The following is a 23808-nucleotide window of genomic DNA, read 5'->3' on the forward strand; positions in this document are numbered from 1 at the left end:
CCTGTGTCTGAAATACTTGAGTTGTCTTTGATGCTATGATCGCATAAATGTATTTTAAGTAAGGGTTGTTTCCCCCCCCCCTTCCAATAAACCTATGTTTTTACTGCCTCGTGGAGCTTTTTCAGTTGCTGTGAAGAAGAAAAAGAGTTTGGATTTATATCCCACTGTTCTCTCCTGTAAGGAGACTCAAGGTGGCTTACAAGCTCCTTTCTCTTCCTCTCCTCACAACAGACACGTTGTGAGGTAGGTGGGGCTGAGAGAGTTCCGAAGAACTGTGACTAGCCCAAGGACACCCAGCAGGAATGTAGGAGTGTGGAAACACATATGGTTCACCAGATAAGCCTCTGCCACTCAGATGGAGGAGTGGGGAATCAAACCCGGATCTCCAGATTAGAATCCACCTGCTCTTAACTACTACACCACACTGGTGACAGGTTAGGGGGAGGGAGGGGAACTACTATAAAAATACCCATCTGTCTTGCAGAGAAAATGTGCAGTGTCTGGAACTGCTTCTGGGCATTCCCTGTCTTTTCTGCTCCTGTATCTGCTTCATTCTTTAACCCAGAAGTCCATGATCCCATCAAAGTCACTTGACTTATGCAAAACAGCTTATAATGGACTCACTGTCTTGGACACTATAATTGTACAATAGGCCTGTAGATTGTCCCCTTTGTCTACTGACAAAGAATGTCAGGTGATTCCCCAGACGGCTTCAAATCTCCCCAGGCTTGCTGTGAACTGTTTGTTTTAGAATAGCCCTATTGATAAATAAGACTACTTCTGATGTATTCCAAGGGACTGAAAATAAAACAGCTTCTTCTTAAACATAAAACAGCTTCTTCTTAAACTGTCATTAGATGCTTGTGCTATTCCTTTGTATTCCTTCTTAAGCACAGCTTGTTTTAAGATGTTGATTCCCTCAGTTTCCAGATTGTGAAAAAACAATCTTGTACTGCTATATAAAACTGCTATATAAAACTTTCACAGTTTTTCCTATTATTATTTCTTTAGCCATGCCAGCTTACGAATGTATAATAAAAATTGTTAGTTGAATGCCACAGTGCTCCTGTTTAAGTGTGCATTTGGGACTACTTTCCACATAGAAATGGAGTCCTTTTCTTTTTCTTTTTCGTCTTTTCTATTTATTTGCTGATTCATCACTGCCCATTTCTGTGTAAGACCACAATACATATATTTAAATTTGTAGCATCTTTAAAGGTACATTTGTCATGCTGTGCTAAAGAGTGAGGGAAAATATTGGATTTGAGGATTGTATAACACACTGATCAGAGATATTGCTTTTTAATGAATTTTTCATTTTTCACTTCCAGGGCAGAAACAAAATTGTGGTCTCCACAAGTAAGTGAAGATGGCAAACCCCATCCATTCAAAGTAAACTTGGAAGCTGAACCTCAGGTAACATTTTTAAAAACAATCAAAACCCCAAACACCAGCATATGAATACATTTCTGATTTAACCTACCTACCTCTCTATTCACATAGGCAGTAGGTCCAAGAAGTCCATAACCATAATTAAATGTTTATGACTTCAGATGTAAAGCAGTGATTCCCAAATCTTTTGGCTGAACAACCACTGGAAACTTTCAAACAGTTTGTCAGCTCTGAACACGACCCTGAAGCACTCAATTCAGGAGCAGCAGTGGCGTAGGAGGTTAAGAGCTCATGTATCTAATCTGGAGGAACCGGGTTTGATTCCCAGCTCTGCCGCCTGAGCTGTGGAGGCTTATCTGGGGAATTCAGATTAGCCTGTACACTCCCACACACGCCAGCTGGGTGACCTTGGGCTAGTCACAGCTCTTCTGAGCTCTCTCAGCCCCACCCACCTCACAGGGTGTTTGTTGTGAGGGGGGAAGGGCAAGGAGATTGTCAGCCCCTTTGAGTCTCCTGCAGGAGAGAAAGGGGGGATATAAATCCAAAACTCTTCTCTCTTCTACTCTTCTTCAATTCTGTTAATTTTTCAGCATGTTCCATAGCTGAATCTTAACACTGAAAACAGGTTACGGGACAAGTCCCTAGCAAGATATCGCTGTATCCCCCAGCATATTTCCTAATTAAAATAAGCCAATTGAATTCATTCATTTCTACTCTTTTTTTTAAAAAAAAGACACAGTTCTAAAGCAACCTTGTCTTCCTAAGTCTGTCAGAGACTTTTGGCTCTTTTCCTTACCACTGATCAAATAGCATGCTCTACTTAGATTAATACCATCCTACCACTGGAGATGTAAAATCTTAATCAAGGTTGGTAATTGTGAGTGGATTTAAGGATTGTGATTCCGCCCTCCCCTACCATCCTGTGCCTATGACACAAATTCCACCAGTGCCCCAATTTTGTAGTATATTGGTACTGAATTAAACATTAATACATCCCCTCTTAATAAGGTTTGCTCATCACCTTCAACTGTTCCCTTCAGGAATCCCTGATCACAATCACAGCACAGAAGGACCAGACAAATTCATGCTGGAGAAAGGACAGATTGAGAGAGAGAATATGTGATTCTGTGTGTAACTCTTGATTCCTTTTTTTAATTGAAAGAAGGGAATTTCTGCTGCCCAACCTGTCAGGGATCATTACTTAAATGGAAAGTGGCAACCCAAAGTAGAAGTTCAACAATAATAAATGGTGTATCATGGAGAGAGATTTCATAGGGAAAAAAATAAGAATTATGTGAGTTCCCTACAGTTTATATGTTTGCATGTTGGACAGATTTAGGAAGTGATTCATTTGCTAAAAGATTGTTTTACCAGCAGTCTTAAAACTATTAAGGCATAAATAACTAAATTCCTAAATGGAAGTAATTTTCATAGATTAAATAGAATGGCAGCACAATTCAGAAGGGGAATGAATCCCCCTCTGGAGACAGTGCGGACTTACATTGGCAGATTTGCCCTCTCCAGAACATTTACAGAGGTGGAGGGACAAACCCGCCACGCTTGATCTCAGCAGGATCCTGGGATTCTTGGCCGTGGCACCCAATTCTCCACTGCCCAAAGCTACACCAGTGTCCCAGATGTGTTCCAGTGACGGGACTGACCTTAGTTGGCCTCCAGAACCCTCTCTGTCCCTGTAGCCTGGTAGGGCTGCTGGTGGAGATACACCATGATTTTAGTATTAAGGAACACATTTTGAACATTTGATTGTAATTTAATTGATCTGTAGAAAAAATATTTCTTTCCATAAGGGATTTTGCATGCTGCTCCTGTTATATATTTGTTTTAGACTTTTAGACCTTAACATTCTTTTCCCTGTGCTTTTTGCTTAGACTTATTCAAAGTTATTGGTTCCCTGTTTTTGTTTTCTCCAAAATTAAGACTACTTAACCTATTTAACTTATGGATTTTTCTGTAGTTTTAACATATAGTATGGCATATGTGTTCTGATGCAATTAATGGTAACCTTTCCCTGTATACTTATGTATAAAGAAAACCAGCCATCTTCTGTTGAGGACCCATCAAAATATTATGGATTGGATCCTAGGACTCATAATATAAAAGCTGGATCCTATGCTTTTCTTCTGCTAAGTTTTTTTTCCCAAGAGACTAAGATGTTCTCTGATGGAGAACAGTCTTACTTTGATGAAACATGTCTTTTTTCTGTTGGAAGAAGACACAATTAGGTAGAAAAGAGTCACAGTATCCAGCCACCTGGCAAATTATATGTCAGTATAATTTAACAACCGGTTCTGGTGGTGGGATTCAAATAATTTAATGTTGTTCACAAACACCATTTTAACAACCAGTTCTGCCGAAGTGGTGTGAACCTTCTGGATCCCACCACTGAGTACGTCCCTCACTGCCAACAAAACTGCAGAAGAGGAATAAAAAGAAATAAAGAAAAGTTCTAGAAGAAGGATGGGAGAAATATAAGGAATAAAAAGAAGGAAACTCTGAAGGGTGAGCTGTTTAACAGTCCTGCCGTATAGTATTACAGGCATGGAGAGCACTTTCATTTGAATGATTACAGCCAATAACAAGTCCTGCCTTGCAGTAGTAACCCCACCTACTTTCTGAAAAGCTTGTCAGGATACTGTGGGCGCTATGGTTCCTACCGGCAACACATTGGGGGACCCTTTTTAAACTTTCTCAGGGTAAAAAGTCAAATGCTACGGTCCAGCTATGACAATGGTTGTTTTACAATAACTTTCCATTTAATTTGATGTTGGTGTATGTTTAAATGCACGTCTGAATTTATGTATTCTGTTCAAATAAATCTAGTGTGCGAAGAAACTGTCTCCTCATGTAGATAAATCTGGCTGGTCAGTCCAACAGGGAATGCCTATGTTTTCATCAGTAGATGTCCTTAACTGGGTCAGGGTAAAATGATTTAGGTGCCATTAGAGGAGGCATTTCTTGTTCTTCCAGTGGTATTTCTTGACAGAGTGCAAGGTTCTATTCTGGTTACACTGAAGTATAGTAGTTAACCCAGAAAACTCATTTGAAGTAAAACAGTTATGTGTGCCAGGGACACAAGGATGTTTTATGAGTAGGAACTATATTTTTAAAACAAATGTCTTAGTCTTTTTAAAAAGTATGGTGATTAACAGTCTTCCTTTCTAGTGCCTTGAAAATATATTTTGTGTTTACAAATATCAAAACAACATTTATCATTGGTTAGTTGGATCTAGGAGAGGACTCATGGCTCAGGGGTAGAGTAGCTGCTTGGTATGCAGATCCAATCCCTGGCTTCTCCTGTTTAAAAGTATCAGGTAGTAGGTGATGTGAAATACCTCACCTTGAGACCCTTGAGCCTGTCCAGGATGGATCAGAGGTCTGATTCAGCAAAAGGCAGCTTCATGTGTCCATGCATGACCTAAATTGATCACAGGGCTTTCCATTGTATGAGACTTCATATGTGTTTGGAGCTTCTTAGTGAGTTGCTAGACAAGTCAGCCAAATTATCGGCTAATTGGCATACAGAAAACACAAGAGCTGGACTGTATATATATTTTTTTCTGCTGCTGCTTGCTTGTCACTTATGTTCTGCGCATTTGGTGATATTCAAAGAAACTCAAGTCAAACTAATTGCAGCAATGCAGATGACTTCTTGCAGTAAATCATCAAACGGTTTTTCTCCAATTCTTCATTCTATATAACTTCAAAACTAGATGAAGTAAATGTGGTTAACTTGACTCAGGGCCAACCCTGACTTCAAGCATCTTTTATCCTAAATGCAATTAAGTTTTGTTGACAGCAGTCTAATACTGCTTTAGTGACATTGTTTGGTAGTATCAGAAGGTTGATTTTTACTCATGAAAGGCCCCGTTCCTGAACTTGTGTTGAATTCAGTGGCATAGCACCAAGGAGGAGGGCACGATGAACAAGGCACACACCGGTGCGGGGTCATGGCGGGGGCAGGTGTGGCGAGGGCGCAGGGTGCACATGTTCCCCGGACGCAGTTCCTCCTTGCTAAACCCCTGGTTTAATTCAGTACTCTTAAATATTGACATTCAGAGTTGATCATCACATTTAGGAGAGCAATACAACATCTTTTCCCCCCAAGTTTGCACCATTTAGGTTTGTAGGTAGTAGAACTACAACGTAACACAAAACGAACATATTAGAGCCCTTTCTCTGGAGTACTAGTTTTCCACATACTACAAGGATGTCTAATTTTTTTAAATCCTTCGTTTTTATATATATTATATTTAGACAGCCTGACAGTCTGTGCCAGTTTTTTTAGTAACTATGTAAATCTTATCCCAAGAATCCTAGTTATTCTTCAGTTAATTCCTAGTCCTGTTTAAATTCTTTGCTCATGGCTGGCATCATCCAACCTAACACAACCATCAGATGTTGAATAGCTCTGTATCCCGGAAGCAGTAAAAATCATATAAATATAGGGGATGGCACTCATCAGTGGCTGTCTCCCGCAAAGGCCTAGTGGAGTTCAGTGAGACTTACTCCCAAGTAAATGTACATAGGACAGCAATCATAATAGAAGTCCTCATTTGATCTAACAGAAAGGGCTGAATTAGATGTGATTTGTGCAAAAGCATGAAACCTTTTATCTCCTGCATCCCATCACAAAATATGTAGCATTGTGAGAAAATTCTCCAGGTAATAACAACACATGTTTTGGATTACTAGATCATACTAGGATAAAACAGAAGTAGTATATGGCTGCTGGGCTTTTGCAATAGCTACACCTTCTCCTGAATATCAAGTTCCGATCATATTCTCATGTCTTCTATTATAATCAATGACATTATTCACTTCCTTTCTGCTTTATAACTCTGATAAAAATTTAATTGGGAAGCACAGGATGCTTGCTTCAGTGACTTACTAAATCAAAGCTTTTGTCCCTTTTTGCAGTGAGATGCATTTCATTAATAATCAGTGGCGATGTTGGTTTTGCTTGTTACTGGCTTCAGTGTGCATTGTAGCTTTGTGTCTTTTGTCTGCTTGTTATGCACAGGAATTCAAGCCTATTGGGACAGCTCACAACAGAAAGGCCCAGCCTTTTGTTGCAGCAGCAAACCTTGATGACAAAAGACAGGTAGTGAGTTCTTCCTATAACTCTCCCATTGGGCTGTATTCATCTGGAAATATACAAGATGCTCTTCACGGACAACTGCGGGGCCTAATTCCTGACTCTTCTGACCAGTAAGTACTATGTTGTAAGATGGTCTTCTGTTGCAGCTTCTGGTTTCATGCTCTGGAGTCCAGCTCTTGCTGTTTTTCTTTTTCTTTCTTGATGTCTAAAATGTTCAGAAATGGTGTTCAAAACACTGACTTCATATGTCAATTTTCATTCAGGCTAGACCAATTTACAGATGCTTTCTTTACAGAAGGTTGGCTGAGATCACGCGCACAGTCCTCTTTTGAGAAACACTGGGCATAATTTTGCCCGATTGAAGCACTTATAACTGTGATCTGTGTATGTGAATTTAGGATAGAAACCTGAAAGACTGATTGAGTTGCTTTTGGTAAACATACTTAGGATCAGATTGCAAGTCCTATGGATATCCATAGAAAACATTTTAGCCCATGATGTGCTGCCTGACTTTGAACATGTTTACTCAAAAAAATTCCCCTTGGAATTTTACACCCTAGTGATATCCCTTAGTGGACTTAGTTTGCAGCCTAAAAAGTGCTTTTATTGGGTTGGATGGTGTCCTCTGTTCTTTTTTTCACACAGTAAGTGCAACTCTGTTACTACTACTACTACTACTACCACCACTAGTACTACTGCATCATAACAGTTTAATAATTCACAATATGAGTGTTAACTAATCTTACCTGAGGACAAACATTACCTGATAACAAACGGTAGTTTGCTGAAGATCATTTTTGTAATCCTTTCCTTTTTTTGCAGGACTTGGGCTACTTTGAACACAAGCATAATATTCGTCCCAAACCTTTCATAGTCTCAGGCCAGAGCAGGTTATAAATTCTTTCTGTGTGCTGTAGCTGGATGCATGTTGTTGTCTTATTGTTTAATGGATACTCACAATTCAACTGCAAACAGTAACACTGCTACTGTGGTATGTTGTCTTCTAATGAATAAAATGCTTGCTTCACAGCACATGTAAACCAAAAATCAAGATGCCTTTCCCAAACAGTCAAAGAACCCAATTCTTGATAAGACTTCCATTTACTTACCCAAACCCCAATTCCTCCCCCCCCCCGCCCAAGTAACTGTGAATCAAGAGAAAAAGAATGGCCTGAACATGGATGATATTCTTATGAATTTTCCCTATTCTTTGTGGTAAAGGCCATAGAGACTAGGGCCTCTTCTGCACATGCAGAATAATGCATTTTCAATTCACTTTCACAATTGTTTAAAAGTGGATTTTGCTAGTCCGCACAGTAAGATCCAGCTGCAAAGTGCATTGAAAGTGGATTGAAAGTGCATTATTTTGCATGTGCGGAAGGGGCCTAGGAATGGCAGCCTAAAGTGTCACCCAGAAGTGAACATCACATCCTTCCCAAGGCCTGCCTTCTCCAGTATGTCCTGGCATTTGCCAGGGCAGGGTTTAGGGCCCCTAATTCTTACACTCAGAATATTATTGGAATATATCAATCTATACACTCCTGCAAGCAGTCTACAAATACAGTTAATTTAATTGTGTCCTACAAGATGACAGCTTATTACTTTGCATCCTAGATGAACTGAGATAAGAAGGTAAATCAACCATTTACAAGCTTGAAAAATTTTACAGCCCTTTTAATGTCCATGCACACTATAACCCATGTGCCTGTCCTGGTCCCAGAACCAACCTTGGTGAAGAAATCACATGCATAACCTCCATAGCACTAATCTGGGGCAGCTCTGTTACTATTCTTCTCCTCTTCTTTCTCTTTAAACCTTAAAGAGCAAAGGATGTATGGACTAGAAGGGAGTATGAAAGTGTGACATGTGTGGAAATATCCCAGGAGATCTTTCAGACCTGAAGAAAGACAAAAAAAACCCAAACATACAGGTTCCATTAGCTACTCAACCTAAATGACAGGTTTCACAGGTTGTAGAAAGAGAAAAAAGAACAAATTGGTACTCTGGTTCTCTAAAGAGCAGGGGAGGATTTTCTATCAATGGGGTATTTCAGAAAGTAGTAGCTGATGTTTAGCAAATGATCCACTGTGGTTCTCCAGTTTTACTTCTCTTTAGATTAAACATGGAAGACCCACCAAGACTTGTGTGGTCAGGCATCTCATTTTCTTTTCCCCTGCTATTTCCTCTTTCCGTCCCATGTCAATTGTTGTAGGATCTCCCCTTTTTATGCTTCCTTCTCTCCTTCCCACCCACCAATGAATCTATCTTTATCTACCACCTCATCTTCAGCTTTTGCTTCTTCCCTACCCCTGGTAGCATCTACTCCATAAAACCTTTGACCAGCTGTGCTGTGCCAACCAGCCACAAAATTGGACCCAGTTGTGTGGTGGGGATTTGCTGAGGGTACTTCCCTTCCCTTGTATTATTTTTCCCCCCTATTATTTTCTCTTTCTCTCCCCAGCCACCTCTTATCCTTGCCATTCCCTGCCTCCTTCTCTCTTTTCTACCCACCAACCAGCCTATCTTTTATCTCCCCACCCCCTTCTAGCTGTTTTTTATTTACTTACTTTATTTATAACTTGCCTTTCTCCTCTTCTCCATTTCATCCTATCAACAATCCTGCAAGGTTAGATTGAGAATGTGTAGCTGGCCCAAGTTCACCCAGTAAGCTTCCACAGCAGAGTGGTGATTCGAAGCCAGGTCTTCCAGATCCTAGTCTGGAAGTCTAAATACTACACCACACTGGCTTTTGTGAGATGTCTGCTGTTGAACAGCAGCAAGCAGCCACTTCTGGGTGAGTCATGTTCTCATGTAATGTTAATTTTCCCAGTAGTTTCTTCTAGCCCTGGCCATGAAGAATCCTCCCTCAAAGGCCAAAACAGTCTTGGAAAATCCTCTCTACTTGCATTTTACCAAAAGAAACCAAGGTTTGAAGGCTGCCAATAGTGTTTTGGCTGCCTAGCAGGCCCCACAACATATGGAGAGGACATTCATTTATTTAAAATATAGATGTTGTTTCAATTATTTGGTGGATGTGCGTAAGGATGGGGGTGGAGGGGTAACTTCCAATGTATTTTTTAATAGATTTCAGGTTTCTCTGCAAACCTATTTTTCCCCAAGCTTTGTAGCAACATGTGTTTTATATGTTCATAATCCCAGTTTCTAGATTTAAGTATGCTCATATGGGCCATAGTGAGAGTTAAATATATTAATTACCCAATCTTGCTGGGGAAAAACTGTTGCAAGAATAACAAACTGAGAATAATCAAATTATGGGCTGAGCATTGTTTAAGTGTTTATATAATCCATGCTATTTGCTGCAAGTGGTGTGAAATACTTTTACTAATTACGTATAGTATAAGGTGCTCTCTTTGCTAGTAACAATTCCTGTGCTTGTCTTTAAACAACTCAGTTCTGCTTTTGGCATTTATTCTTCTATTACTTACAAGTGTCCTTTTCTTGCAAACACTGTCTCTTACTTTATTTCTGACTGATGGCATGTGCCAGCATGACTGTCCCCTTGTATGGATATTTGGATGGGTGAGCTGGCAAGTATAAAAACTACGTAGTGGCTTTGGAACACGTGCGCCTCTTTTGGAATGTATTTCCTTTGTCTTGCCTTTGATGGTAAGGAATGTGTCTGTCTTAATACATTTGACAGTATGGTCCGACAAATTCCACGTGATATCCAGGGAGGGAATTAGCTTTGGTACCTCTGTGTCCTGATGCCAGCATTTTAAAACTTAGATAGAGAAAAAGCTGGTGCCTTAAGTTGTGGGTGATATTTAATTCTCACAACTGCGAACTGTGAATTCACATGTGAACACTGGTGATTCTAGATTAATTTTAAGAACCTCAGAATCAGAGGTCAGTCACTGAATACTGATGTGGACTGCTATGTGTCTGAAAAGTGGCAAAAACATATATCTATTTTCTGGCATGACCAGAATTCACATTTGAATATTGGCATTCACTGCATTGCAGATACTCACTATAGCATTTACATGCTAATCCCAGAATACACTGACCCAGAAGTAGTTACTTCTGTGCAGTTTCTAGTAAGTGTGCACAGGTTAAAAATCTTGCAGTGCAGACCTCTATAAAGTTACTCCAGTCTAAGTCCACTGAATCCATAGATTGGAATAACTCTGCATAGGGTTGCACTGTTAGAGCAACTTCATGTATTTCAGAGAATGAGCATTGAGTGTTCTTTTGACATGTTCACAGAGGAAGACCTGGCACAGCTCTGCTGCTGTGAGATGTATGACAAGACTATAATGTATACATATCACTATGAGGGCAGAGGCAGAGCAAGGGGAAATTGCACTCAGGGCGTGCATGCGCCCTGCACCCCTGCCATAGCGCCGCCCCCCCCCCTGCCCTGCCCCAGAACACCCCTGCCATACCCCCTCCACAGCCTAGCCACACCTCCATTACAGCTGCGCCCAGGGCATTGCACCCCCCATCCCGTGGCTGCTACGCCACTGCATGAGGGGTAATGCATACATTCCCCCTTTATTCTCGCCTATCCATCACTGCTTGCTACAAAATGCAGACCTATTCTTAGGTGCCAGGCTCTAATTTTGTATACTAAATGTCAAGTGAAACCAGAGAGATGTACTTCCTTCTAAATGTATTTAGAAACTGGGAGTTAAGAGTTATTCAAGAAAAACAGATCCATTGACATCGCTATTGAAGCGACTTCAACTGACAGGCCAAAAGTATACTCACAATCTTCCTTTCATTCTAACTTCTGGCATAACAGCACCTTTAGAATTTCACCAGAGGATTCTTAAAGTACCTCATTAGGGTTCAATGAATAACAGCCTGGATGTATACCACCCGTATTGAGTGACTTTTAAGCAGAAAAGTACTGAGAACATTTATTGCTGTAAAGTCTATTAAATTCTGGGGACGTCTAATAAAATTGGTGACCCTGAAGAGATTCTAGTTGAAATATTCAGTTTTGAGGTGTTCTGTAGCTGTCTAAAGAATAGATGAACACCCACAGCAATTCCAAAGCACACGTACACATACACACACACAATAAGATAAATTATGTAACATTCTCGGCCTACCTAGTTTTCATTTGGGACCACTGAGTACTTAAATTGGAGACTCTGAACACGCTCGAGCATGCCTGTTTCGCTGGTTTGAAACAAATGCAAGAAAATGTATCTGACACATTTCGGAATCAGCAGGAAAAGCTGAGTACAACTATGAACTTTTTGGGCTGAAAAGATGTCCAGGATCAGAGCCTGCAGAGCAAAAGTCCTGGAGCAACCTTCAGCAAATGGAGGCAGGGAGAATCCCTTCAGAAGCACACAAAATGTGAGGTGCAAGTGGACAGTGAAACTGATCAGAGAGCTTACTGGTTGAGCGGGGAAAATCCTCTTCCCTCCTCTGATGGCTGTGCTGTCTGGGGGAAAAAAAAGAGAGGTGGCTTTTTTAAAATATGTCCCCAGGACATTTTATTTTAAGTGTGCAGAGTGAAATTAAGCAGTCGCCTCTTTTTAAAACATCCTGATGTCTTATTTGTGCCATGCAGAATGGACCGTGTTTATATTTGTTGTTGGAAGCTGCTCTAAGTCTGGCTTTTGCAACAAATAAATAAATAAAAATCACCCTCTCATCTTCTGCCAACAGGATTTCCATTCCACAACAGCTGACACTGGCAGGATAGCACCTTTGGATCCATCCCTATGGATTTATCTGATCTCCTTTGAAACCAATTAAGCTAGAGAGTATTGCCACATCTTGCAGCAGTTAATTCTATAAATTATGTGTTGTGTGAAGAAATACTTTCTTTTGCCAATATTCAGTCTACTGCTTATTGATTTAACTGAAGGTCCTAAAATTCTAGCATTATAGGAAGAGTTGTCGCCATCCCCTTCCTTATGCCATGTATAACCTTATAAACGTCTTGCACTGTCCCCTGCTCATTTTTATTTCCTAAATCTGAAGCCCCCAAATTCGTCACCCTCTCATCCTAGACATATTACTGGTGTTGCTGTTGTGTTATGACACCAAAGATCACCCACTTATTAGATTTTACCCTATTGTTGCACTACAGCGGTCATTAGCAACTAGAGTGGCTGGTCCACACAGGAATATCCAGTTGCAAATGATTGCTAAAGCATACAAGTAGCACAGTTTTCAGTGATATTGTGTGCTAACAAAACGTTACATAGGGTTGAGGATGGAAGAACAAATTTAAGCATTTCATCAGAAGGTTAATGCTTTGCACACACAACAGGACTGGAAAAATTTGCTTTCTGGATTTTTCTTCCAGTTCTGATTATTGTCAGAAACTGGTCAGGTTATTAAATTTAGCCATGCCTTTTCTGAAAATCTGGCATGATTATGTGCCTAAGTAAGAGGCTTAGGGCAACCTTAGCTGAAAAACAAACCATGAAAAATTAGTTCAACCTTCTGGGAGATTATATACAGTAAAACAGCAAAAGGGCAAATTCTGGTGGTGGCTGTTTTATCCTTGCATTTGATTCACCTAATCCCTTGCTATGCTTCTGCTTCTGTTCTTCATCTCTGTTTTTCCTCTCTGGTTTGCATCACATGTTCTTTTATATACTGGTTTTCGGTACAGTGTTTGCAGTACTCCTTCTGGTATTGACGGCGGCAGTGGACGTAGCACACCCTCTTCAGTTAGCACTGTTAGCACAATCTGCCCTACTGAGCTGAAAGCGGCAGCTAAAATCGCCCCCAACGTTCCCTTAGAAATGGAACTTCCTGGCGTCAAGATTGTACATGCTCAATTTAACACACCTATGCAATTGTACTCAGATGACAATATTATGGAAACACTGCAGGGTCAGGTATCTACAGCACTGGGGGAGATACCTCCACAAAGGTAATCAAAGGCACTGTGTGTGTGTGTGTGTGCGTGTGTGTGCGTGTGTGTGTCTGTCTGTCTGTCTGTCTGTGTGTGTCTGTGTGTGACTGAGAGAGAGGGATACTAATGCATGACTTTATTCATTAAGACTTTTCTTACTTTATTCATTAAGACTTTTAAAAATAGTCAATGCATGCAATTTCTAAGCCATGACATAACTTATCATTAAGCATTAGAATAGGTGATCACTTTATCATTAATTTCAATGGAATGTGGATTGCAGCCTTACTGAGAAAATCTAATGGAAGATGAACAGAAAACATTAACAAAAATGTAACACAAACTGAAGATTTCAAGTTTTCCTTCAAAGCTTATTTGGAAATACCCTGGGAAATAGCTCCAGTCCTATTGTTGCCTAAGGATGACTATTTGATAGAAAGCAAGATAATGGTTTAATTAATCTTAGATTACCCACTGTGGAATTTCCTGGAGGAAGTGAAAATGTTTTCCAAAATCTTGTAATCCACTTACCACCAAGGGTTCAATCTGGAGGTTTGGGACCTCCTAGAATTACCGCTGATGTCCAGACTACAGAGATCACTTCCCCAGAGAAAATGGCTGCTTTAAAAGGCGGAGTCTATGGCATTATTCTTTGCTGAGTTCCCTCCTTTCCACAAACCCTGCCCTCTCCATGTTCCAGTTCTCAAATTTCCCAGAGATTCCCAAGCTAGAATTGGCAATTTTACTGCCATCACTTGAGGTGATTCCTTTCTGTTAACCCTGTATCCTCAAATAAACATTGGCAGTCAATTACCTTATTTCATTAAATACCCCAGTAATCTGGCATTTCCAGATTATTTTGTGTTTTACCATTTAATTCAGAGATATGTGGAGATTTATCAAACTTCTGTGGAAGGCAACACAAAGATATACTTTATTTGAAACAGAAACAAAGTATAACTAAACAGAGTGGGCTCTTCATAGTAAAAAAAGTAACAAAAATCAATCAATTCTATATCTAACATGTTCCATGAATTTATAGGGTTGCCAGGTTTTCCACTGTGGCAGCAGACATCCTGCTAGCAACTTGTATTGCTTGCTGCCAGTCTGAGTGGTGGTGGAGGAAGCATAAAAATACTGCTGTTGTTGCATGCACCATTATGTCATTCTAAGGAAAACTGCGAAACGATGTCACATTGCTCTAGGAAACACTGGAGATTTGATTATTTTACCATAGAGTTTCCGGCAATTTCTAGAGCAATGTCATTTCTATTTCTTTCTTTAAGTGAAATCAGGGCATATGTGCTGCCTGTCCTCCACATGTCCTGTCCACCCAAGCTCTCAGTAGTGACCTAGCAGCCCTAACTCCTTAGCCAATAGAGAATCCTTCATTCTATACGGTGTTCCACATAAAGACCTGAGTAAAATTGTAATTTCATCCACCTTTTCCTCCAGCCCCACCCCCACATGCTCCATGCCCCCACTAATCTTTTATTCCACACCAGGCTGCGATGAGTGGGGGACATCAGCCTATCAAGACTGTGTCTTGTATTCACACAACAACTCTCTTTTCTATAACCAAGCCACATATATTGGTACAAAATATTATAAGCATGTGGCAAAACAAAAAAAAATCAAAGCTCACTCCCATTGAACAAAAATATTTTTACAGGGATTTTATTAAGTTTGAAAACTTACTAATACAGGTAGTAAAAGGCATTATATATCCCATCAAGAACTGCATAAAACCAAAAAGTCTTCAATCCCTTTATTGCAACTCTGTATCCTTCCTTAGCAAATGAAGATACTGAAAATATGCAAGAAAATAATTGATCCTCATTTCAGTCCATGGCCTGAATAATGCACTTTCAATCCACTTTCACAATTGTTTGCAAGTAGATTTTGCTATTCCTCACAGTAAAATCCCGCTGCAAAGTGGGTTGAAAGTGTATTATTCTGCATATGACTTTCAGTCATATGTTTTCTTTCAGTCATGTTTTCTTATTACCGGAGAAAAGGCATTTCAGAACATAAATTGTGCATATCTACATGCCATCTATCTGTCCATGCAGGGTAAATATAGCAAGAAGTGGCTAGCAGGTCAATAAGTAGTAATAGTGGTGTTTTAGTCTTCATAAAAGTTATGTAGAACATTACAACTCTGTAATATCTCTGTTATATTTCATCATATGTGCTTGCAAGTCAATCTTATGAGTCTGCAGATAAAAAGAGAATCTATTTTCTGTATGTTCATATTTTGTGTGGATTTGACTTATTTTGCAGTTATTTTGTTAACTGTTATACTGTTTTGTATGAGGCATTAGACTTTCATGCAGGTGCAAGTTTGCTTATTCAGAGTTAGCAGTTTGTACTTTTGCAATATCATTTTGGTTTTCTACTGTATTGTACTAAAACAAGAAGTATGCCTTAAAATAGACTAGTGGACAATACCTTTTCCATTAAATATAATATATAGTGCATTTTTTCACTTCCTTATTCTTCAGACAGTTTTTTGTTGTTTCTCCTCTAATAGGCTAAAACTCTTTAAACATACATGGGATTTCCTTTAAATGATCACAGAGAATAATATAAGGGGTTTATACCAAATGGATTATAAATACGGTTGCCACCCTCCAGGTGGCGTCCAGAGATCTCTCACTATTCCAATTTATCTCCGGATGATCAAGATCTGTTCCCCAGAAGAAAATGGACACTTTGGGGATATGGACTCTATGGCATTATACCCTGATGAGGTCCCTCCCTTCCCCAAGTTCCATCTACAAAATATCCAGGTGTTTCCCATCCAAGAGCTGGCAACCCTATTTATAAAATTACTCAGATACAGCTACTTTATATTAATCTTCTGGAAAGTGAAAAAAATCTGTCTTAAAATTTGGAAAATTAAATACATTGACAAAGATACTCCATTGTCTAGATTATGAATTACGTTACCTATTCTAAAGTCCTGGGTTAATTTGCATTGATTGCATCATAAGAAGTTGCTAACATGCTTTTGGGGACTATCAGTTAAAGGAGCCTTCAGATGTCTCTATTGGTGGGTTCATTTTCACTAGGTATAAACTTGGAAGTGCTATCCTAATGCTGGATTTTTTTTGGTCTGGTAGGTTTGTCCCTTTTCTTAGGGGACATTCCAAATATAAAGCTTGTATTTGTATATCTGTCTGAAAGTCATCTGAAAGAAATTCTGTGTAGAAGTTGAGAATAATTACACACTTCTGTTGACATGCTACTATTTGTCCTTTCATTCTTTATTGGTTAACTATCTTTCTTACCCTTATTGACTTTATAGTGACCCAGTACCAACTTCAGTGCCCCAGTCTGATGTTTATAGGATGCTACATGATAACCAGGAAGGATCAAGTCAACCACGTCAGTCTGGTTCCTTTAAGATTCTCCAGGATATGGTCTCTGACGAATCTGGTTTGTTCTAGCTTATACCCATCTTCCACTGATTTTTATGCTCGTATTGTGTGGTCTTCAGTATGTATGTAGCAGAGTGACTGAGAAAATGAGTTGGTGCTCCTTGGCCATCACTTGTTAAAACCTTAGATCTGCCATAAACTCATTAGGTAGACTTATTCATTTCACTCCACCTCAGCCTCAGTTCCTCATCTGAAATATGAAGATAATAAGCAGGGGAATCTCACACCCACTCCTCTCCATGCTGTCTTCATTTTCCTGCCTTCCCTCCTGCAGGTTCTCCACTTTCCCTGCTTCCCCCCCCCCCCTACTTCTAACTTTCAGTATCCTCCTTTTGCTTCATTTTCTTTGCTTCATTTTCTCCTTCTTACCCACCCAACTCACCTCCAATGTAAAACTGACACTGTGGCAGCCATTTTGACTTTCCTAGGCAACCATAATTGTCTAGGCAATCCAAAATTACTACTAAGGCCTCATAAGGCAATTTGGTTAGATCTTGACATCTTGAATATTTTTAAATTTCATTTCACTCCACAGTTTTTTTTATTAAAAATGTTTGTACATCTGAGTGTTTCCCAAGGCTTGCAAAGACATCTCCTCTGTCTTTTCCTGCCCTACTGTGCAGATTTTTAAAAATGATTCACAAATAATTGGAATAAATTTATGGTACAATCTATGCATGCAGCCTTTGGCCCTAAAACATTAAAAATGTATCAGCAAGAAGGGGGAGTTGTATACAGTGTTGCAAACAAACATTTATTGCTTAAAGCTCTGGTTCTAGAAATTTAGAAGCCCAGCACTCTGAACTGTTTTGTGCATTGAAATGTCTTATTTTTTTCCCCAGATGGACGGCCAACTGGTACAAGGAGTGTGAGAGCACCAGTAACAAAGCCCTCTTCTAGTTCAGGAAGTGTTCCAAAGGTTCCCTTGTGTGACAAGTGTGGAAATGGAATTGTGTAAGATTTTCATTTTACTTTTAACAAACGCATATCATAGATACTCAGAAGAACTTGTTCTTATGTTCTTATAAGGGGCTTGGACAGATTTATGGAGGAGAAGTCAATTTATGGCTACCAATCTTGATCCTCTTTGATCTGAGATTGCAAATGCCTTAACAGACCAGGTGCTAGGGAGCAACAGCCGCAGAAGGCCATTGCTTTCACATCCTGCATGTGAGCTCCCAAAGGCACCTGGTGGGCCACTGCGAGTAGCAGAGAGCTGGACTAGATGGACTCTGGTCTGATCCAGCTGGCTTGTTCTTATGTTCTTAACTCACAACAAAACTTAAGAGTGAAATGGTAAGGGATTTATCTTGAGAATGAAAATTCAGACTATTCACAGAATGAAAGCATTTTCCACACAGACCATATATCCTTGGATAAGGAGGTAAAACATCCCGGTTTGGCCATGACTTCCGCATGGCTTCCAGGTCTAACGGTGGTCTGCCCCGCAAGATTTCCTTTATCCCACGTCTTTTAAAAAACGATAAATTTGGCAGTTCTTTTTTTTAAAAAAATGCCGCTCCTGCTCCCATGCAAACCCCATGTGAGACAGACCTGTTTATTTTTCCCACCTCGCCACCTGCAGCCAATCAGAATGTCTGATAAACGGGACAGTTCGTGCATGCGCAGCAACGTTGCCAAGGAAAATGAAACTAAATTGGGGGGGGGGGGCTATGCAATTTCTTCCTCCCAATACACTGTTTTAAAATATTTCAAGTTGAAGGTGCTGGGGCAACTTCAAGGCATGGACTATAAATAACATCTACAGGTTCTGTGTTGCTTTAAAGTTGGCAAAGCTGCTGAATTATTATGTGACCTTCAGGGCTTCTACTGAAATGGAATTTTAGTACTGTGCCTAGTAGCCCTGTGCTGTGCAGATTGTATTTAATAAGACTATAAGTATAAGTTTAGACCTGAGTCACTCTGCATAGGATTGCACTGTAAGCATTGACTGCAAGCTCTAGTTGTACTGTAATATTTTATCTAGCTTTTTAAATCATAATGTTTTGAATGATATTTAACCTCTGTTTGTTTATTTTTTCTCTTCAGTGGCACCGTTGTAAAGGCACGTGATAAGTACCGGCACCCAGAATGTTTTGTGTGCTCAGATTGCAACCTCAACTTGAAGCAGAAAGGTTACTTCTTCGTGGAGGGACAATTATACTGTGAAACCCATGCCCGAGACCGCATGAGGCCACCAGAGGGATATGAAGCAGTCACTGTTTATCCCAGGGCTTAAGTGTCTGAAAACAAACTTACCTGCATGCACAAAACCATTTTCAGCTTACAGCACCAATACAATCCCGGAATCCAACATATTGCTTTTGGGTGGGGGCGGGGGGGATAGGGGCATATCTACCTAAAATGGCAACCCACAAACACACCTGTGCCTCACCCCCACTAGACAGGGCATAGTTTCCTGCTCACAGTCTCCACCCCCACACTCGACCTCCATGTGGAGGGGAGAGCAGAGCCCCATTCACAATCTTCACATGGAGATTCCAATGGGGCAAGCCAGCTTGCCCCTTCCCCTCTCTACATGGAGGTCAGGTGTGGGGCTGGCTCCATGCCAAACCCCACATGGAGGGGGGAGCAGCCTGGGATTGTTCTAACATGGCTGGAATGAAGCTGGCTTCTCTGGAGCCTCCAGCTTTATACTGTTGGCTCTACCCCCCCTCCACCTCTTGTTGGGGGATGGAGCCAACAGTATAAAGCTAGAGGGATCAAGAGCAGCCAGCTTCAGTCTGCCCTTGGCTAAGCCTGGTGGCTCAAACAGGCCCTTGGTGCTCCCATGTCCACACGGAAAGTCTCACCAGCCTTCAACTGTGCTCCAGAATGGGAAGTTCCCAATCGGGATTCAGTTGGGGGCGTGAGGGTGGCTGCAAATTGGGCTCCCCAGAAGTAGCTTGAGAATCCCCCTGTCCCCCTAGGTACACTACTGGGGGCGGTGGGGGAGAGCACAGAACAGAATGCTGACTTTCCAGTATCCTGTGCCTCTGTCTTTTTATTATTATCATGACTGCCAGTGTAATCTGATGGCATATAAAGTTAATATAACATGCAGCATTAGATTAAGAGCCTTTGAATTTATTTTGTTTATGGTTACCAATAGTGAAAAAAACCTGTATACTTGTCCAAATCTTTAAATTCCTTTTTTTACAAGTAACACTTGAAAGGAATCCAGTCCAGAGTACTCGGGCCTCTGAAAACAAACCCCTTAGGCTGAAGATATTATATAGTGATCACTGTGCTATGAAAACACTGTGAGCAATTTTCATGTCATCTATCAATACTTCTCTTCAATGCATCCTGTGGGGGCAGGGGGCTGCCTGAGGAGGAACCGGTGATATGGCACTCCTTGCTGGAGACTACAAGGGTGACGAGGCAAATGAGTAGAGTAGAGCTACACATGATTTGCTTGTGGGGATCAGATGGCGCTATTTGCCTTGGTAACATCCAGTGCAGTGAAATGCTCTGGACGTGGTGTGTGTGTCTTCACTCTTAGACATCTATGCATTATTTTTAAATCATTTATATCTAACAATTACAATATCATGCATACTATGAGGTAGAAATTCATTTTCCATACTTTACCTCTCAACTTGTATGTGTTAAACATAAAACTTAAGAAGTCATTTTCAAAAGAAGAAAGGTTCCTACCCACCCACCTCCCAACTGAAATATATTGCTGTATTACTGTACGTTTATTTTCTCTGCCTGTGTTTAGCCATTATGCTGGCTATTCGCGAAGAAATAAATACATGAAAATGTCAGGATCGCCCTTCCAAAATCTGATTTTTTTTCCCACATAGGCAGGGGGAACAGATGCAGGGTGGGGTTGTTTTGGACAGTAGCCCTCCATACTTGGGCAAACTGTCTACCTCACATGTAGCTAAAAGCACATCTGGATCCATATCATGATGCCTATCTGGGCCATATGGGACTGGCTTGATGTATCTTGGGATGTATCTTGGGATGGACTGGCTTGATGGATCTTGGGATGCATCTAAGGCCGCTTAGCCACACCTACAGCTGAAATAGGGCCTTTGCTTGAGACCTAGCATAACAATTTGCACTTCAAGGGGGGGTGGGATCTCACTAATGTGTGCAAGTTCTTAAGAATGTTTAAATAGCTCTTTGGATACCAACCAAAGATGTTTGTGAACATTTAAAAAAACTGTACCTCACCAGGTATTCTGTAGACAAAGGAATTAAACATACACACACCCCAAAAAAACCCCAACATATTTTTTCTGTGTTAAATTAGCATCTTGCAAAAATGTGCAGATCAATTCAGAAATGTTTTTATGAATACTGTTATGATAGCAGTGGTGGATACTGCAAAGGAAAAAGGGACGGGTAAAATTTCTTCAAATTAGCCATAATTACTCCTGCACAGGACAAAATTTACATCAGCTCCATTCATTTTGATCCAAGAGAGTTTTCTGTCAAACAGGTTTATCTCTATCTAGCAACAAGATACGGTAGGAGATGGCTAGAACTAAGGGTCATGCATATCTCCATAATAAGAAGAGCCCACTTTATTCAGGTATTACTATAGTAGAGACAGGGTAATTGCTTCCTTTGCCCTTGGGGAGAGTAGCAGTTCTCACATTATACCTAAAGGCCAGAAATCTTATATTTCATATTCATTTCTCCAGGGAAAGTAAAAAGAGCTGGAGAATAAGGCCAAGCGAGGGCATGCTGTGATCATTTTCCTAAAGAGACCAAAGCAGCAGAAGATTTGTGCACTATGCTTAAGTCTGAGCCAAAGGTTTGTGTTAGCATGTGGCCCTTTACCAAATTAAATGCAGAGACTGAAACTGGCTGTCAGTGTTGGCAGATCAATACTTATATAATTATCCTATGGAATAGTTGTTGGTCTGCCAGGTAGTCAAAATCCTACCAGTTTCTGGCCCTGTGTTGATGAACAGTCATGTAAAATTTGACTATGGTTCACTGTTAACTATTGATGTCTCCATTTGATTTTTAGAAATTATTCAGAACACTGTGCCCTTCTTGTCTGTAAATTGCCAATCTGAGTGCTTATACAGACCCCAAGATTCCCCAATGGAGAGCTCTTTTACTCCAGTGAACCCTGATCATCCGTATGAACTTGCCAATATTGTTAATAAAATGACTGACAACAGAAGTGAAAGACCATGGTCAAATTGAATAATTCCCATCCCTCTGCTGTATCTGTGGGGTGGGATAAGGTGGACAAATAAAAACACTTTATTTCCCAGGTCTAGCCCTTCTACTGGTCAGGGTCAGGTTGGTCTCCTTAAAGTATCATTCTTTGGATAGCATTAAAGAACAACAACTTTTGAATTATTCAGGTATTATTTTGATCACACTGCATAGTGATATTTGGATTTTCTTCTCCAGTCACTAAAATGGCTGACTCTCTTCTTTCCCATTTATTGAGACACAATATATATATTGAGACACATATATAAAGATTCCCATTTGAAGGGTGAACATTTACTGCGAAGTGGGGAACAGTTCTGCTGGTATTCAGAGGTTTATGACTGAATTGCCAGACAAGCATGCTGCTTAATCAAATGCAGTTGACTTAAGTCTTGCTCACTACTGCATGCTAAGAACATAGCTCTGCTGGATCAGACCAGTAATCCACCCGGTCTGGAATTATATATTTCTCAGTGGCCAACCAGTTGCCCTGTTGATTCCTAGCACTGATATTCAAAGATTGTCAACTGTCTCTGGATGTGAGGATTCCCTCTTTAGTCTAAGATGGTCAACCTCTGAGTAACAGTAGCTGCACATATATGCAACCTCAGTCCACCATAAGAAAAACACTGCTAGTATTGGTCAGCTAGATAGTAATTTCTGCTCGGCAATCCTACCTCTCAGAGAGGTGGAACACTGCTTCATTAGATGGCTCCTTTGAGTCAGTGATGGAGGCCTGGTTTAGCTATGATGAGCAAACTGATGATGGGGCAACATTTTCCAGTGAAATGTATTTATTTACTAACTTTAGTTCTATCCTGCCACCCACCCACTTCTATCCTGCCACCCAGGACACAAAGCAGCATGAATCATGCTCCTGTACTCCATTTTATCCTCAACACAACAGTGAGGTTTGTTACGCTAAGAGTATGTCATGGGCCCAAGGTCACGAAGCAAATTTCCATTTCAGAGTGAAGATTCAAACCAATGGGTTTCCTTTGAACTTAGAAAAAGGCTATAACCACCACACCACAATGGCTTTCAATAAATGTACTTAGCCTGTTTTTCTTACGATCTGCTGGCAAATATCCTGCAATCCTGTTCCAATCTAACAAATGGGATTTGTAATCACATTTCAGATGTTGTTAAGAATGTTGTTGATAGTGCCAGTTGATCCAAAGCCTAAATTTTATGATGCTGTGAGATGAATGGGAAACTGAGTACAAATCTGGAATCTCATGTGTGGTCTAAAACAAGGGTCGGAACCCGCGGCTCGCGAGCCGCAAACGGCTCTTTCCCGCTTGTGGTCCGGCTCCTGGCATGGCCCCTTCCTCCCCTCTCTGGGGCTTTTCCACAGATCTATCCCTCTCTCTCTTGTCTCTCTCTCCTCCTCCTCCTCTCTCCTAGTCACCTCAGCTCTCCTTTCCACCCTCCACTTTCCCCAGCTTCTTCCTTCTCCTCGGAGCCTCGTTCTCGGCCGCCTTCCCACCCTCGGGCTTTTAAATCCTGGGCTCCCCAGTGCCTTCTGGGCTCCCCTCGGTCTCTGCAACAAGGCCGGGCCGGGAGAGGTGCGTTGCCAGCGGGTCAGGGTTCTTTTTCCAGTTTACACCGTTTGACTTCTATTAAAGCCCACTGCTTTTTTCTCAGCTGCACCGGCGCCCGGCGCCCGCCCCGTCAAGTCTGGGGAGGAGCCTCCAGGCACCCCCGGACACCCACGCTCCCGCATGAATGGGGAGCGTGCAGACAGCATCCCGGCCTGAGCCGGGCACTGCTTTTTTCTCCCCTCCCCTCAGGGTAGAATCAGGGGGAGCTGA

General features: G+C 40.9%; 1 protein-coding gene across 3 annotated transcripts in view; it reads left to right on the forward strand.

The window, feature by feature from the left end:
- PDLIM3 (PDZ and LIM domain 3) overlaps positions 1–20577 on the forward strand; it is a 45201-nt gene extending 24624 nt beyond the window's left edge. Inside the window, exons 3-8 of one of the 3 annotated variants that reach the window (XM_048509536.1) lie at positions 1332–1416; positions 7334–7401; positions 13116–13379; positions 16672–16802; positions 17647–17809; positions 18072–18188. In XM_048509536.1, coding sequence (XP_048365493.1) covers positions 1332–1416; positions 7334–7401; positions 13116–13379; positions 16672–16802; positions 17647–17762 — 664 coding nt within the window. In that variant the 3' untranslated portion in view covers positions 17763–17809; positions 18072–18188. Of the gene's footprint in view, positions 1–1331; positions 1417–6433; positions 6622–7333; positions 7402–13115; positions 13380–16671; positions 16803–17646; positions 17810–18071; positions 18189–18853 lie in introns of those variants that run through there. The other 2 variants (XM_048509534.1, XM_048509535.1) reach the window with 2 other exon arrangements.
- Positions 20578–23808: the final 3231 nt, after the last annotated feature.

This window comes from Sphaerodactylus townsendi, linkage group LG10, assembly GCF_021028975.2.
Source record: "Sphaerodactylus townsendi isolate TG3544 linkage group LG10, MPM_Stown_v2.3, whole genome shotgun sequence".
Lineage (NCBI taxonomy): Eukaryota > Metazoa > Chordata > Lepidosauria > Squamata > Sphaerodactylidae > Sphaerodactylus > Sphaerodactylus townsendi.